This window comes from Ranitomeya variabilis, chromosome 3, assembly GCF_051348905.1.
Source record: "Ranitomeya variabilis isolate aRanVar5 chromosome 3, aRanVar5.hap1, whole genome shotgun sequence".
Lineage (NCBI taxonomy): Eukaryota > Metazoa > Chordata > Amphibia > Anura > Dendrobatidae > Ranitomeya > Ranitomeya variabilis.
In genome coordinates this window covers 504,105,947-504,121,962 of record NC_135234.1, presented here as the reverse complement: position 1 = coordinate 504,121,962, position 16,016 = coordinate 504,105,947, and the positions used below count along the sequence as shown (strand labels likewise).

The 16,016-nt window shown below is 44.7% G+C and overlaps 1 protein-coding gene across 3 annotated transcripts in view; it reads right to left on the bottom strand.

Moving 5' to 3' along the window:
* Nucleotides 1-16,016, bottom strand: part of TMEM131 (transmembrane protein 131) — a 244,873-nt gene that overhangs the window by 50,628 nt on the left and 178,229 nt on the right. For all 3 annotated transcript variants that reach the window (XM_077296863.1, XM_077296865.1, XM_077296864.1), the window contains exons 15-22: nucleotides 15,184-15,354; nucleotides 14,289-14,399; nucleotides 8,711-8,845; nucleotides 8,451-8,555; nucleotides 7,346-7,432; nucleotides 7,103-7,255; nucleotides 6,720-6,795; nucleotides 1,563-1,677 (exon numbers count right to left, since the gene is read on the bottom strand). In XM_077296863.1, the coding sequence (XP_077152978.1) occupies nucleotides 1,563-1,677; nucleotides 6,720-6,795; nucleotides 7,103-7,255; nucleotides 7,346-7,432; nucleotides 8,451-8,555; nucleotides 8,711-8,845; nucleotides 14,289-14,399; nucleotides 15,184-15,354 (953 nt within the window). The remainder of the gene's footprint in view (nucleotides 1-1,562; nucleotides 1,678-6,719; nucleotides 6,796-7,102; nucleotides 7,256-7,345; nucleotides 7,433-8,450; nucleotides 8,556-8,710; nucleotides 8,846-14,288; nucleotides 14,400-15,183; nucleotides 15,355-16,016) is intronic.

Below are 16,016 nucleotides of genomic sequence, written 5' to 3'. Positions count from 1 at the left end.
CCTATCTTAAGGATAGGCTATCAATATAAAAGTCCCAGACAACCCCTTTAAACTACGCCTGAGAGAGCTTACTCCCTCTTTTCATATGCATGCCAGCAAGAACACAGTGAGCATGTCTTTGGGGCGGCTGGAAGGAAGAGAAGTAGGCTAAATGCAGCTATCGCATGTGAAAGTGAAGATTGAAAAGAAAAATTGATCATATTTACTATATCATCCACAATTATCATAGCCAAAATATCAAGTTAAATGACATCGATACAACACCAGAGACATTTACTGCTATTCAGTACTCTACTAGAATTTCCAAACCTAAATCTAGTAAAATATTCTTAAAAGTGTTTTCCACAGCTATGAAACCTATTCCAAGGTCATCAATATCATAATTGGTGGGGGTCCAACAACCCAGCAATCAAGTGATCCCAGCTACTGCAGCGGCCGGATGCAAACAGTGTACGAAGCAGAACACCGCAGCTCCCGCACTACTGAGTGGCCACTCCGGGTGCTGCAGATCAGCTCCTATTTCAATATACCCAACGACTTTCATAAGTAACAATGAACTATTGGCTTTAACCCCTTAATGACAGCCAATTTGTCTTTTAACTGACCTGAGATATAAGAGAATAGCCTCCCCATACAGGTGACAATCCAGCAGCTGTCAGCTGTACACTATAGCTGACAACTTGCTGCATCAGTCACAATCAGTGTTTGCACCATCTATATCTCTTTAACCACTTAGATGCTGTTGTCAATAGTGACTACATCATTATAAATGGTTAACAGAGTGTGGGGGCTTCCTCTTTATCCAAATTGGTGCTCTCAGATCAGGATTGTGTGGTCCTGATGTTTGCCATGGCAATTCATGACCAAATAGCGGCCTTAGAGTCTGACAGCTGTAGTAACCTGTTCAGAAGTTAGCGACATTTAGGTGGTAAAAATACACATTTTTATTTCTGTCATGCCACTTTGCATTGTTAATAAACTACTTGACTACAGTTTTCAATATGCTAGGGGGTGCGGTTTTTAAAATGGTATCACTTTTGAAGGTTTTCCAATTTATGGGACCCCTAAAGTCACTTCAAACATGGATAAGTCCCTAAAAAAATACATTTTGTAAATTTCCTTGAACAAATGAAAAATTACTGCTACATTTTTAAACCTCCTAAAATGCTAACAAAATAAAATAACATTTTACAAATGGTTCTAGTATAAAGCAGACATGTGGGAAATGTTATTTATTAATGGTTTGCTGTGTTATGATTATCTGGATTAAAGGGATAATCATTCAAATTTTGAAAATTGCTAATTTTTTAAAATTTTTCTCAAATTTTTGATATTTTTTATAAATAAACACAAAACATATTGACCTAAATTTACCATTATCATAAAGTATAATGTGTCACGAAAAAATAATCTCAAAATCACTGGGATTTGTTGTAGCGTTGCAGAGTTATTACCACATAAAGTGACACTGGTCAGATTTCAAAAATTTGGCTCCGTCACTATGGGGTTAATTTATAATTTTCAGAGGAAAACAATGTAAAGGAGCTTTTACAGGTACTTACGTATTAAAAGGTGTACGGATTTCAGACCACTTCTTATAAAGATTTTCATAATTTTCCCAATCTAAATCCCAAACATCCTCTTGCATTGTTACGTGGTGTTGAGTCTTCACCTCATCTGTGGACAAAATCATTAGAATATCTGTTACACATTATTCCAATGTTGTTTTACACAAGTGATCTAGATGAATGAATTATGTTAAGAAGGACTGTGATGCAAACTTCCTAGGCCATGTCAGAAACAGAAATTAAAGAATATGTAAAGTCCTGGATGTCCTCAATAGTAGGCACCCCAAGGTTTTTAATGTTATGTGAATGCCACAAAGATTTGTGTGTATGTTAGGAAATCAGAAAATACACATCAAAAATGGCACTAGCTACCAAGCATAAGTATGACTATATTTTTGGTTATGTATAGCGAAAAGTGCGGTAAATTTTTTTTTTAGAAGGAATATTTTGAGCAAGGTAATTATACTCCACTTGTAGTTAAAGGGAATCTGTCACCCCCAAAATCGAGGGTGAGGTAAGGCCACAGCATCAGGGGCTTATCTACAGCATTCTGGAATGCTCTAGATAAGCCCCCGATGTAACCTGAAAGATGAGAAAAAGAGGTTACCGTATATACTCGAGTATAAGCCGACCCGAGTATAAGCCGACCCCCCTAATTTTGCCACAAAAAACTGGGAAAACTTATTGACTCGAGTATAAGCCTAGGGTGGAAAATGCAGCAGCCAGCGGTAAATTTCAAAAATAAAAATAGATATATAAATGCGCCATACAATTCATTATTGCCCCATAGATGCTCCATACAATTCATTATTGCCCCATAGATGCTCCATACAATTCATTATTGCCCCATAGATGCTCCATACAATTCATTATTGCCCCATAGATGCTCCATATAATGTGCCATACAATTCATTATTGCCCCATAGATGCTCCATACAATTCATTATTGCCCCATAGATGCTCCATACAATTCATTATTGCCCCATAGATGCTCCATACAATTCATTATTGCCCCATAGATGCTCCATACAATTCATTATTGCCCCATAGATGCTCCATACAATTCATTATTGCCCCATAGATGCTCCATATAATGTGCCATACAATTCATTATTGCCCCATAGATGCTCCATACAATTCATTATTGCCCCATAGATGCTCCATACAATTCATTATTGCCCCATAGATGCTCCATACAATTCATTATTGCCCCATAGATGCTCCATATAATGTGCCATACAATTCATTATTGCCCCATAGATGCTCCATACAATTCATTATTGCCCCATAGATGCTCCATACAATTCATTATTGCCCCATAGATGCTCCATACAATTCATTATTGCCCCATAGATGCTCCATACAATTCATTATTGCCCCATAGATGCTCCATACAATTCATTATTGCCCCATAGATGCTCCATATAATGTGCCATACAATTCATTATTGCCCCATAGATGCTCCATACAATTCATTATTGCCCCATAGATGCTCCAAATAAAACTGTGCCACATTTAATGCTGCTGCTGTAATAAAAAAAAAAAAAAAGTGACATACTCGCCTCTCTTGCTACCCGCTGCTCCTCGGCGTCCCGTCTCTCCGCACTGACTGTTCAGGCAGAGGGCGGCGCACACACTAGTACATCATCACGCCCTCTGATCTCAACAGTCACAGCAAGAGGACGGGAAGACAGAGCGGCGCCCAGCGTGTGGAATGAGGAAAGGTAAATATGAAATACTTACCTGCTCCGGCGCGGTCCCTGGCTCCATCTCCCGGACAGATGGTCTCCGGGCACGGCAGCTTCTAACTCTGTCAGCGGTCACTAGTACCGCTCATTACAAGGAATGAATATGCGGCTCCAGCCCTATGGGGGTGGAGTCCATATTCATTACTTTAATGAGCGGTACCATGTGACCGCTGAACAGAGGAAGAGCTGCAGCACCCGAAGACCGTGGGACATGCGGGACCACGTCAGGAACGCCAGGAGTAGGTGAGTATGTGACAGCCTCTCTCCCCCTCACCCGCCGCCCTCCATGACTCGAGTATAAGCCGAGAGGGGCACTTTCAGCCCAAAAATTTGGGCTGATAATCTCGGCTTATACTCGAGTATATACGGTAGATTATACTCACCCAGGGGCAGTCCCGGTACGATGGGCGTCGCGGTGCGGTCCGGCACCTCCTATCTTCATCAGATGACATCCTCTTCTTGTCTTCACGCTGCGGCTCCGGCGCAGGCGTACTTTGTCTGCCCTGTTGAGGGCAGAGCAAAGTACTGCAGTGCGCAGGGCCTCTCTGACCTTTCCCGGCGCCTGCGCACTGCAGTACTTTGCTCTGTTCTCAACAGTGCAGACAAAGTACACCTGCGCCAGGAGCTGCAGTGTGAAGACCAGAAGAGGACGTCATCCTATGAAGATGGGAGGCCCCGGACCAGACCGAGATGCCCATCGGATCAGACCCCCCCCCCAGGTGAGTATAATATAACCTTTTTTTTCTCATCTTTCAGGATACAATGGGGGCTTATCTACAGCATTCCAGAATGCTGTAGATAAGCCCCTGATGTCGGTGGGCTTAGCTCACCGTCGATTTTGGGGGTGGCAGGTTCCCTTTAGGAACTAAGTCATATATATGCACTAAGTAAATAATTTGCAAACTGTAAGGGTAAGTGCACGCGGATTGGCCGCTGCGGATTCGCAGCAGTTTTCCCTGAGCTTACAGTACCATGTAAACCCATGGAAAACAAAATCCGCAGTGCACATGTTGTGGAAAAAAACGCGCGGAAACGTACCGTTGTTTATTCCGCAGCATATCAATTCTTTGTGCAGATTCCGCAGCGGTTTACACCTGCTCCATAATAGGAATCCGCAGGTGTAAAACCGCAGGTGGAATCCACACAAAATCTGCAAAAAAATTGCGGTAAATCTGCGGTAATTCCACAGTGCGGTTTACTTGCAGATTTACCAAAATCAGTCCGCACCACTTTCCGCAACGTGTGCACGTGGCCTCACACTGGTGGATCGTGGACCTACTGCACCATGGGCCATGGCTTACCCTGGATGGGTGTGGTTAAGCGGCCATCAGGTTTTCGCTACAGCCTCTGATGGTGGAATTAGGCTTGAGCTGCACTTAATTATACACCCTTTGATCATGTATCACAGTTCCTGATGAAGGTCCGGTGAGGACCGAAACGTTGTTAATTTTTGCTGGACTGCATTAAAAATCTTCAAATTAAACAACAGTTGAGTGCCAAGTTATATATTTATATTATTCACGGGTTCGGCTCCCACTTGTGCACCCCTTTTCAGCTGTGCAACAATATATTCACAAAGGTACAGGAACAGAGACCTGACAATGGGCTTAGCAGCTTGCAGACTAACTAAACCCTAATTGTTGCTTGGGCACCTCCTTACAGGGGAGAGTGCCTTAAATATTTGATGCATCCTAGCTACTTCCAGGAGTGAACGCTGCCACTTTAAGAAGCAGGGAGCACACACCCTAAGCACGCTGCCGGAGACCTGCGTGACATGCACAGGGAGCAGGAAACCGTGGCAGGAGGAGAAGCCGCAGACGGTGAGTCTGCGGGAGAGGGACCATGCAAGGACGCTGGCGTTAAACAAGCCAGTTTGATTTCCCTTTAACCTAGTGACTGTAGAACATCCATTAACCCTGCTATTCTCCTGGTTACCACTATACACTTGTTATCTTCTAGTCATTTTTGACCGGACCTAATAAAGTCTTGATTTGTAGCTAATTTAAGTGTTTTAATTGAATAATTTTTGCAGTATTATATTGTATGTGAACCTGGTTGTTTATAAACAAATGAAAAATGGAAAGAAAAACGTACTTTTTATTTTTTTTTTGTCAAAACATTTAACATGGCTTTATTGGAATATTTATGCATATTGCATATTTGCACATACAAAAATAATGATTCATCCAACTGTAAACTATAACTACCGCATTTTCTGGTGTATAAGACGACTGGGCGTATAAGACGACCCCCAACTTTTCCATATAAAATATGGAATTTGGGATATGCCCGCTGTATAAGACGGGGGTCATCTTATACGCCCAGTCATCTTATACAGCGTGTGGTTCCCAGGGTCTGAAGGAGAGGAGACTCTCCTTCAGGCCCTGGGATCCATATTCATGTTAAAAATAAAGAATAAAAATAAAAAATATGTATATACTCACCATTCCGAGAAGCCTGGCTCTCACCGGTGTAAGCGTCTGCCTCCGTTCCTAAGAATTGCAGAGCATGAAGGACCCTCGATGACGTCACGGTCAGGTGACTGGCCTGTGATTGGTCCGTGACCGCTCATGTGACCAGTCACCTGACCGTGACGTCATCGAAGGTCCTTCACGCTCTGCAATTCTTAGGAACGGAGGCAGACGCTTACACCAGTGAGAGCTAGGCTTCTCGGAAGGGTGAGTATATACATATTTTTTATTTTTATTCTTTATTTTTAACATGAATATGGATCTCAGGGCCTGAAGGAGAGTCTCCTCTCCTTCAGACCCTGGAAACATCCAGGATCGCTCCCTGCACACGCCGTACCCGGCGTATAAGACGACCCCCGACTTTTGGGACAATTTTTAGGGGTTAAAAAGTCGTCTTATACGCCGGAAAATACGGTAATAACAATAAATGTATGTGTAAATCTGCATGGACCAAAAGGACCTAAATAAATTGATAAATAGTAGTAGATGTAATATATAGTCCAAAATGAGATTATAGCTCCTTTATTTTACTCATAAAATGGCTGGAGATCACTATAAAAGGCTATCAGTCATTTTTGACCGAAGAGTACAAGTGTTTAAAAAATTGTGGAGCAAAAAGTAAACATAAAAAAATATATATAAAAATACGCATAGTAAGAACCCCCTCAAATGAGGAAAAGTCAATCAACCACAAGTTTCAGAACCGCATCTTGAATTTTTTTCAAAATCTTAAAGTTCAAAATCGGTCATTTTTGACCGAAGACAACAGCAGGGTTAAACATTTATCTCGCTAAACAGTATGAAAAATCATATTTTACCCCTAATAACAGAGTCAAAGCCCTCTAGCGTAATGGCAAATGAGACTTAACGTGCAACTAAAGTGCTAAAATAGAATAGAAGCAACATCTACCCATCCCACAAATATGACTTACTTTTTGTTAAAAACGGAAGTCCAACATAACAGTGGTCACCACAGCTTAAAGCAGCATCAAAATAAATATTGGCTATCTGCAAATCAAGGAAAAAAATCTTTACCTACAGCTCATTCTTCTATGTAATAGGGCTATTATTGTAACCATGAACACTTATTACTAGCCTATATTGTGGTTTCTACTACAGTTTGTATGTATAGATTTTACTTTTCATGCAATTTCCAAAATATTAGGATTAAATTCATTTTACTATTTCTATTCAAATTATATTTTAACAAATACGAACATAGAGAAAGTGCAAGATGCATCTTCCTTTAGGTGGTATGAAGCATTAAAGTGGAATATCTTATAAAATTACAGTCTATGTATTTGTAAAGTTATACCTTTGATTTTTTCCCAGGCTCTAATTCATCTTTATTGCTCCTCAAACGCTTATAAAAAAATCTGATGTCCTCCGATAAGGAGCGTATTTGCTGTAATTTCACCTTCTGTGAGAAGGAACTCATAATATTCAAACTCTGATGTACTAATTTTCCCTGCAAAAATAAGAACGGAGAGAAATAAAATTGGCTACTTCTACGGTTGTTTTTTGTTCTGCCTGTTAAAAGTATTAGTGTGCCTCTCACCGGAAAGGAAGGTGGAAGAGCAATGTAATTTGGAGAGCAGGTTAACGACCCCACAGCAATAACAGCTTTCACAGGGACCGTCAGTATCTATGAAAGACAACAGATAGAATTGGCAGAACTATAAATGTTATTCCCCAAATACAATGGCCTTTCAACTGGTATTGTAAATAGTCATGTCAAAAAGGATTTTATGAAAGGTAAGGTAAAAATCGGAGACAAAAAAGAGAAGTTACATATAGTCTAACATTAGAAATTAAGATTTTGGGGGATCTGTCACTTGCTTAGAATAAAAAAAAAGAAAGAAAAAAGAAAAACAGACTTAAGTACCTTGTAAATTATCTCTCAGCTCCACTGATTCTTCTGCTCTTTTCCCGGTTATGCTGGGTTGGTCCATTGCAGAGATATTCACATTTGTTTCTTCTGAAGCGCACTATGTGAAATTTCTGCTGGACTGGGCATTTCTTCACAGTCTTCTCCACGCACAGTTCAGCAGCTGATCTACCAGTCTATCAATCTCAGAAACTGCCAAGCTGTGATTGGCAGTGTCTGGGAGAGGTGACAGCACATGGCCCCCAAAGACCGAAGAAACAACCAGTCATACTGCAAAGCAGAGATTTCACATAGTGCACTCAAAAAGAAATAGATGTGAATATCTCTGCAATGGAGTGATGAATCGCAAAACAGAAAAGAGTGGCAGAATCAAGAGGTCAGCGATTTTTGCAAGGTATTTAGCAATTTTTTTTGTATTAAGTGACAATGTCCTCTTTAAAGTGGTTGGCCAGGGTTAGAACAACCTGGCTGCTTTCTTTCATAGCAGTGCCACACCTGACCATGGGTTGTCCAGGCATTGCAACTCGGCTCCACTCATTTTAATGGGACTAGGTTGTGATACCTGACAAGTATGCATGAAAGGTCTTTTTTTATTTTAAATCATTTTATGAATTGCACCATAAGCAGGCTTCTATTCAAAACTTTGCAACTTCTGTTTATATTAGAAGCCACAAAACAGTGAAGGATCCATCATACTACAGATACCAACTGACCCAACATTAATAGAATCCACGCCAATAAACAATAAGTTATGTAAGAAGCTGTATTGTAATACCTCATAATCTGTGGTTATCTGGATGCCTCCATCATAAAATCCTTCAAGTTCTTTTGCTGTCAATGTCACACGAAACACTGCATAATAACCTGAAGTTAATATAACCTGAAAAACAAAAACATAAGGTTACTACTGGCAAAAAAAATAAAACCACTTACATCAAATTGTAAGTTTTTTGTAAAATAAAAATACACATGTATATCTTTTTATTTGAACAAAAAATCAATGCACTGAAAATGGAAAAAATAAAGATTACTTACTGAAGTGAGGTCAGATGCAGTGGAATTTTCAATCACTGGAAGGCTTGCTATTATACTGCTCCTGTTTCCTTTTTCTGTTACTAGAAGTTCTATGGCAAGGCTGTCTCCAATTACATGCCAGTTTTTAATGGCCAACTATAAAGAGCAAATATGCAACTGTTTAATAGTAAGGAGGGCATTCCTATCACAATATTCCGATAAACTCATTCTTAAGAGCTCTACTGTTTAAGGGAGCTCCATCACTAAAACCAATTGTATTCTGATGCAATAATTTACCATTTCTTGATCAGTTGGGAATGCAACTGTCCAAGACCACCACTGATACAAGGAATGATGAGACGGAACCCTAGTTAAAAGCCTCTCTCAGAGGGTTTCCCATCACAGTGCATCTGGGAATTAGTAGGGGTCCCAGTGGTTGGAACACCCACGTCACACCATTATGGGTGCCCACTTACATGAAATTTGGGGTGGCTACTAGTGATGAGCGAATATACTCGTTACTCAAGATTTCTCGAGCATGCTCGGGTGTCCTCCGAGTATTTGTTAGTGCTCGGAGATTTAGTTTTTGTCACCTCTGCTGAAAGATTTACATCTGTTAGCCAGCATAAGTACATGTGGGGGTTGCCTGGTTGCTAGGGAACCCCCACATGTACTTATGCTGGCTAACAGATGTAAATCATTCAGCTGCGGAGATGAAAAGAGGGTTTTTTGGTTCTTACCGTAAAATCTCTTTCTTGGAGCCTTCATTGGGGGACACAGGTAACCATGGGTGTATGCTGCTGTCACTAGGAGGCTGACACTATGCAAATAAAGAAGAAGTAACTCCTCCCCGGCAGTATACACCCTCCGACAGGCACCAGGCAACTCAGTTGGTGCAAAAGCAGTAGTAGGAACAGGTAATATAACACTCAACCTATGTACCAACCCACAACAACGGCACGTTAGCCAACACGGTACAACTTCAAGGGAGGGTGCTGTGTCCCCCAATGAAGGCTCCAAGAAAGATTTTACAGTAAGAACCAAAAATCCCTCTTTCTTTCTCGCTTCATTGGGGGACACAGGTAACCATGGGACGTCCAAAAGCAGTCCCTAGGGCGGGTATTGTGCAGAAAAAGAGGAGCTAGGTCGGCCGGTGAGAAACCGCCGCCTGCAGTATCCTCCTACCCAGGCTCGCGTCCGCGGAAGCCTGAGTATGCACCCCGTAGAATTTGACAAAGGTGTGCATGGATGACCACGTAGCAGCCTTGCAAACCTGCGAGGCCGAAGCTTGGTGACGAACTGCCCAGGAAGCTCCCACTGCCCGGGTAGAGGGAGCCTTCACCCCCGAAGGAGGCTGTTTGTCTTTGACGCGGTATGCCTCCAGAACCGCCGAACGGATCCAACGAGCAATCATGGACTTGGAGGCAGGAAGACCCTTTCGACGCCCATCCGAGACGACGAACAGAGGATCGGCCTGACGAAAAGAGGCAGTTCTGGCGATGTAAATCTGGATAGCCCTGACCACATCCAGCTTGTGAAGGGATTTCTCCAATGGATGAACCGTAGAAGGGCAGAAGGACGGGAGGACAATGTCCTCGTTGATATGAAAAGATGAGACAACCTTCGGTAAGAAGGAAGGAACCGGACGAAGAACCACCTTGTCCTGATGCAGGACTAGAAAGGGAGAACGACAGGATAATGTCGCCAGCTCTGAAACCCTTCTAATGGAGGTGATGGCGACCAAAAAGGCTACCTTCCAGGATAGAAGTGAGAATGAAACGTCCTGAAGCGGTTCAAAGGGCGCCCTCTGTCGGGCGTCTAAGACGAGGTTGAGATCCCAAGGCTCAACAGGAGAACGGTAAGGGGGAGCTATATGAGCGACTCCCTGGATGAAGGTCCTCGCCTGAGGCAGGGAAGCCAGGTCTCTTTGAAAAAGAATTGATAGAGCGGAGATCTGACCCTTCAAGGTGCTAAGGGAAAGACCCGAATCTAGGCCCGTTTGAAGAAAGCTGAGAAGGGAAGGAAGGGAAAAGGTCATAGGAAACAGACTGTTATCCCGACACCATCGGAAAAAGGCCTTCCAACATCTGTGGTAGACACGCGAGGAGGTTGGTTTTCTCGCTCTTATCACAGTCTGGATGACGCTATGAGAAAAACCCACGTTCTTCAGGACCGCGGCCTCAACGGCCATACCGTTAAATTCAGTGACCGAGAATTCAGGTGGGAGAGAGGCCCCTGTGAAAGAAGGTCCGGAAGATCCGGAAGTCTCCACGGAACGTCCGATAACATGTTCATCAGCTCCGCGTACCAGGCTCTGCGAGGCCAATCTGGAGCTACCAAGAGTACGAGGACCCCTTCCGACTTGATCTTCTTTATGACCCTTGGGATCAGAGGGAGAGGCGGGAACAGATAGGGCATCCGGAACTGGGCCCAAGAGATCACGAGAGCGTCGTATCCGACGGCCATCGGGTCCCGAGACCTGGAGACGTACTGGGGAACCTTGTGGTTTGCCCGGGAGTCCATCAAGTCGACGTCTGGAACGCCCCACCTCTGGCAAATCTGGCTGAAGATTGCTGGAAGAAGAGACCACTCGCCCGCCACGATGCCCTGGCGACTTAGAAAGTCGGCCTCCCAATTGTCCACTCCTGGGATGTGGACGGCTGACAGAGAGGGAACGAGACCCTCCGCCCAGCGGAGAATTTTTGCTATTTCTGCCATGACTTGACTGCTGCGAGTCCCCTCTTGGTGGTTTATGTATGCCACGGCCGTGGCGTTGTCCGACTGAATGCGGACCGGCTTTCCCGAGAGGAGGGACTCCCAGCGGATGAGGGCTAGGAAGATGGCTCTGATTTCCAAGAGGTTGATCGAGAGGCACGTCTCTTGAGCAGTCCAGCGGCCCTGGGCTGTGAGGTGGAGAAAGACCGCTCCCCAACCCTGGAGACTGGCGTCGGTGGTAATCACCTGCCAGTGGGGAGGGAGAAATTACCTCCCGCGCAGAATGGAGGTGGACAGCGTCCACCAAGTGAGAGACGGTCCAGGGAAAGCGGATTCCTGTCCCAGGCTGACAGAAGAGCCAGCTGGAGGGGACGAGAGTGGAACTGAGCATAGGGGACCGCTTCCATAGAAGCGACCATTCTCCCCAGAACTCTCATGGCTAGACGAAGGGACAGAGGACTCAGACCCTTTAGCGCTCTGACACCCCGACGAAGAGAAAGAAACTTCTCCTTGGGAAGGAAGACCTGAGCCCGAAAGGTATCGAATTCCATGCCTAAGAACTCCAGCCGCTGGGTTGGAATCAAGGAAGACTTCTGGTAGTTGATCAACCAGCCTAGGCGAACTAGGGTGTCCAGAGTAAGCTGGAGGCTCTGGCTGCAATCCCGCTGGGATGAGCCCTTGATCAAGAGGTCGTCGAGGTATGGGATTACCAGAATCCCTTTTGAACGCAGAATGGCCATGACAGCTGCCATGAACTTCGTAAAGACCCTGGGAGCAGATGCCAGCCCGAAGGGGAGAGCAGTGAACTGGTAATGATGCTCCCTGATCGCGAATCGGAGGAACCTCTGATGCTGCACGCAAATCAGAATGTGAAGGTATGCATCCCGAATGTCCACTGAGCACAGAAACTCTCCCGGCTCCATGGACGCGATCACCGAGCGCAGAGATTCCATTTTGAAGTGTCGAATCCAAAGGTGGCAGGGTTCAATCGCTTGAGATCCAGAATCGGACGGAGAGAGCCGTCCTTTTTTGGAACCACGAACAGGTTTGAATAAAACCCGGAAAACCGCTGGCGAAAAGGCACCGGCACTACGACTACCGAGGCGAGGAGCGAATCGACGGCCTGGAGAAGCCCTGGGAGATGAGAGGGCTGTTTAGGAGGACGAGAGAGCATGAAACGTCTTCCTGGGGGCGAAGAAAACTCTATTTTGTAGCCTGACGTGACAATCTCCCTGACCCAGGCGTCGTCGACTACTGAAAGCCAAACCTCTGAGAATAGAAGAAGCGGCCTCCCACCCTGGAAAGAGTTCCAGGTGGGGGCGACCCGTCATTTATTAGAAAACCTGTGGCCCCGAGATCCCGATGGTTTTGCGGGGTGGCTCTTGGCTCTCCAGCCTGGCGCAGGCCTGAAAGAAGGTTTTCTTCGGTCCCCTTGTGAGGAGGAACGGTCCTGGACGGGGTTTCCTGAAGAGGCAAAAGACCGAAAGGGACGAAAGGACTGGGGACCCCTCCTGTTGAAGGAACGTTTCGGCTTGGACTGGGGTAAGGAGGTACTCTTACCGCCAGTAGCGTCCGAGATCAATTGATCTAGCTGCAAGCTGAAGAGTCTGGAGCCCTGGAAGGGCAGACCAGTGAGCGATTTCTTAGATGCGGGGTCAGCGTTCCATGCCTTTAGCCAAAGAATCCGGCGAATGGCGACAATGTTGCCGTTAGCCCTGGTAGAGCAGGCCGCTGCATCAAGGGAGGCATTCATGAGGTATTTTCCTGCCAGCGAAATCTGATCCGCTAATTCAGACAGTTCTTCAGCAGGAGCAGAGGCCAAAATGCCCCTGCGCAGAGTCTTGGCTCAGGCTGATACAGCCTTGGCTACCCATGAGGAGGCGAAACTAGGGCAAAGGGAGGCTCCGGAGGCCTCAAATGCCGATTTTGCGAGCGCCTCGATTTGTCTGTCCGAGGGGTCCTTAGTCGTTTGTTGATTGAAGGATCCCTACCTGCAGATGAGGAACCATCAGGATCCCTGGTAGAGAGAGAGGGTCCTGGAAGTAGTCCTCCTTCCCGCGCCACGACTCTCCGGCGCAGAAGACGGCTTCGACCCCTAATCAGGGGGAGAGGGTCACTGGATGTGACCGCCGTCTTCCTCTCAGCCCTCTCCGAGGAGAGGGATGAGGAGGGGAAACGGGCAGGACTGGCCACCGAAGAAAGGGTCACCCTGAACACCCGAATGGGTGACGGGACAAAGTCCTGCCCAGCGGGTCCGAGAGGTTGCGATGTGGGTGATACCACACTGCTCTCTCGGTCGCTCAAAGTGGGGAAAACAGGGTGAGAAAACTGCACCCTGTTACCCTGAAGAAAGAGTCTGAAAAAGAAAGGGGAAATGATAAACAATAAATCCCTGTAAAAGAAATGCGGATCTGGTGTTAGATCCAGGTCCGCCTCCTACAGACACTAAGCAAAAACTGAGTTGCCTGGTGCCTGTCGGAGGGTGTATACTGCCGGGGAGGAGTTACTTCTTCTTTATTTGCATAGTGTCAGCCTCCTAGTGACAGCAGCATACACCCATGGTTACCTGTGTCCCCCATTGAAGCGAGAAAGAAACTAAATCTCCGAGCACTAAAAAATACTCGGAGGACACCCGAGCGTGCTCGAGAAATCTCGAGTACCGAGTATATTCGCTCATCACTAGTGGCTACCTAACTTAACATATATAAAGAAGGTTGGCGCTAAACCCTGAAATAACTATTCCTAATCAACACTGGCAGCAAAAACGATACTTATTTTCACATTTGTACTCAATGTCTGGGTCATTACATCCATTATAAAAGTAAAGATTTCCACACCAATACAACTTGAGCAGAATGAACTGACAATGTAACTGATATCTTACCTCTATGGGGTTATTATTTATTAGCACTATGAGAAGACTTCTAGATTCTGTTGCACTTAGGATACCAAATTCTAGAAACCGTTCTTCTGGTTTAGGCGGTAAAACAAAATACTATAAGATATAAAAAGTAAAACATTTTATAGTACAAAAAAATGTGTTATGTAAACATTTATAAATATATATACTCTTTGTCCTATGACTTTCCATATTTGCAGAAACAAATCATAACTGGTAAATAATTGTAATATATGGACCATGTCAATAAATAGTTTCTGACTGGATGCTCACGTTCCCTAAATTCAGTGTTTAACAGCATACATAACAGTAGGACCAAGTTGTCTGAAAATACCCTCAATTTTCTCCAACCCACTCAATACATAAATGAGATCCCACACAGTGGATATTACACAGTATACACCGCTAGTGGAGGACACCGCGTCCATGACTGCCACAGCGGCATGCTGCACGTTTCTCTGCAGAGGCCAACCTTTCTACGTCATTCTACTCTGTTCCTAATAGCAACTCCGAGGTAGCTATAGTTTTGTGATCTACTGACTCCCAGAAGCGAGTCTGTACTCATATACGCTGTAACTGATGAAGGTCGGAGGTCAAGACCAAAACACTTTGCACTACAGTGAATCATATTAAATTCAGTTTGATCACATGAGTGCTGGGTTTATTTAATATATTGTCCGTAGTTTACTGACTGTCCATGGGTCTCCTGATCCGAACTCAATAATCTCATAGGGATATGTGAGGTGGACAAGTTTGGGTTAGGAGACCCTTAACTAGTCTGTGCCTAGTGGTCCGTACTCAGATAGCAGCTCGCCTATGTGTGAACCCGGCATAGGGCTGAGAAAAACAGAGAAAAGTACAATTATATCGGGATACTCACATCCAAAAAGCCTGTGTACGCTCGTATAGGGAGGTGAAACTTTGAGGCGTTGGTGATGAGTAATATATTACTGTCTATATGAACAGAAGATGTGGACGGTGTGAACATTAATGAAAAGATATATCTTGACTCCCCAGGAGAAACTAATATGTTTGAGCTGAAATTCTGGATCTGCATTTCAGAGAAAAATAAAAAGGAAGATGAGAGTTAAATAAGACAATTGCTAATAATGCATTATATAAACTGAGAGCAGAATTCTTAATATAGATATATACATTCACAAATATATTATATATATCCACATTATATATATATATCTACTATATAATTGTCTAAGGGTATTTAAGTCTGTCTGTCCTTCTGTCTTGTCTGTCTATCGCGGTTATTCGTTCTCTGATTGGTCTCGCCAGCTGCCTGTCATGGCTGCCGCGACCAATCAGCGATGCGCACAGTCCGGAAAAAAATGGCCGCTCCTTACTCCCCGCACTCACTGCCCGGCGCCCGCATACACCCCTCCGGTCACCGCTCACACAGGGTTAATGCCGGCGGTAACGGACCGCGTTATGCCGCGGGTAACGCACTCCGTTACCGCCGCTATTAACCCTGTGTGTCCCCAACTTTGTACTATTGACGCCGCCTATGCGGCATCAATAGTACAAAATGTAATGTTAAAAATAATAAAAATAAAAAAAAAACCTGCTATACTCACCCTCTGTAGTCCGCTGAGCCGCTCGCGCCGCCCGCCATCTTCCGTTGCAGGTTGCGGTGGCAAAGATGGTATGGCAGAAGGACCTGCCATGACGTCACGGTCATGTGACCGCGACGTCATCACA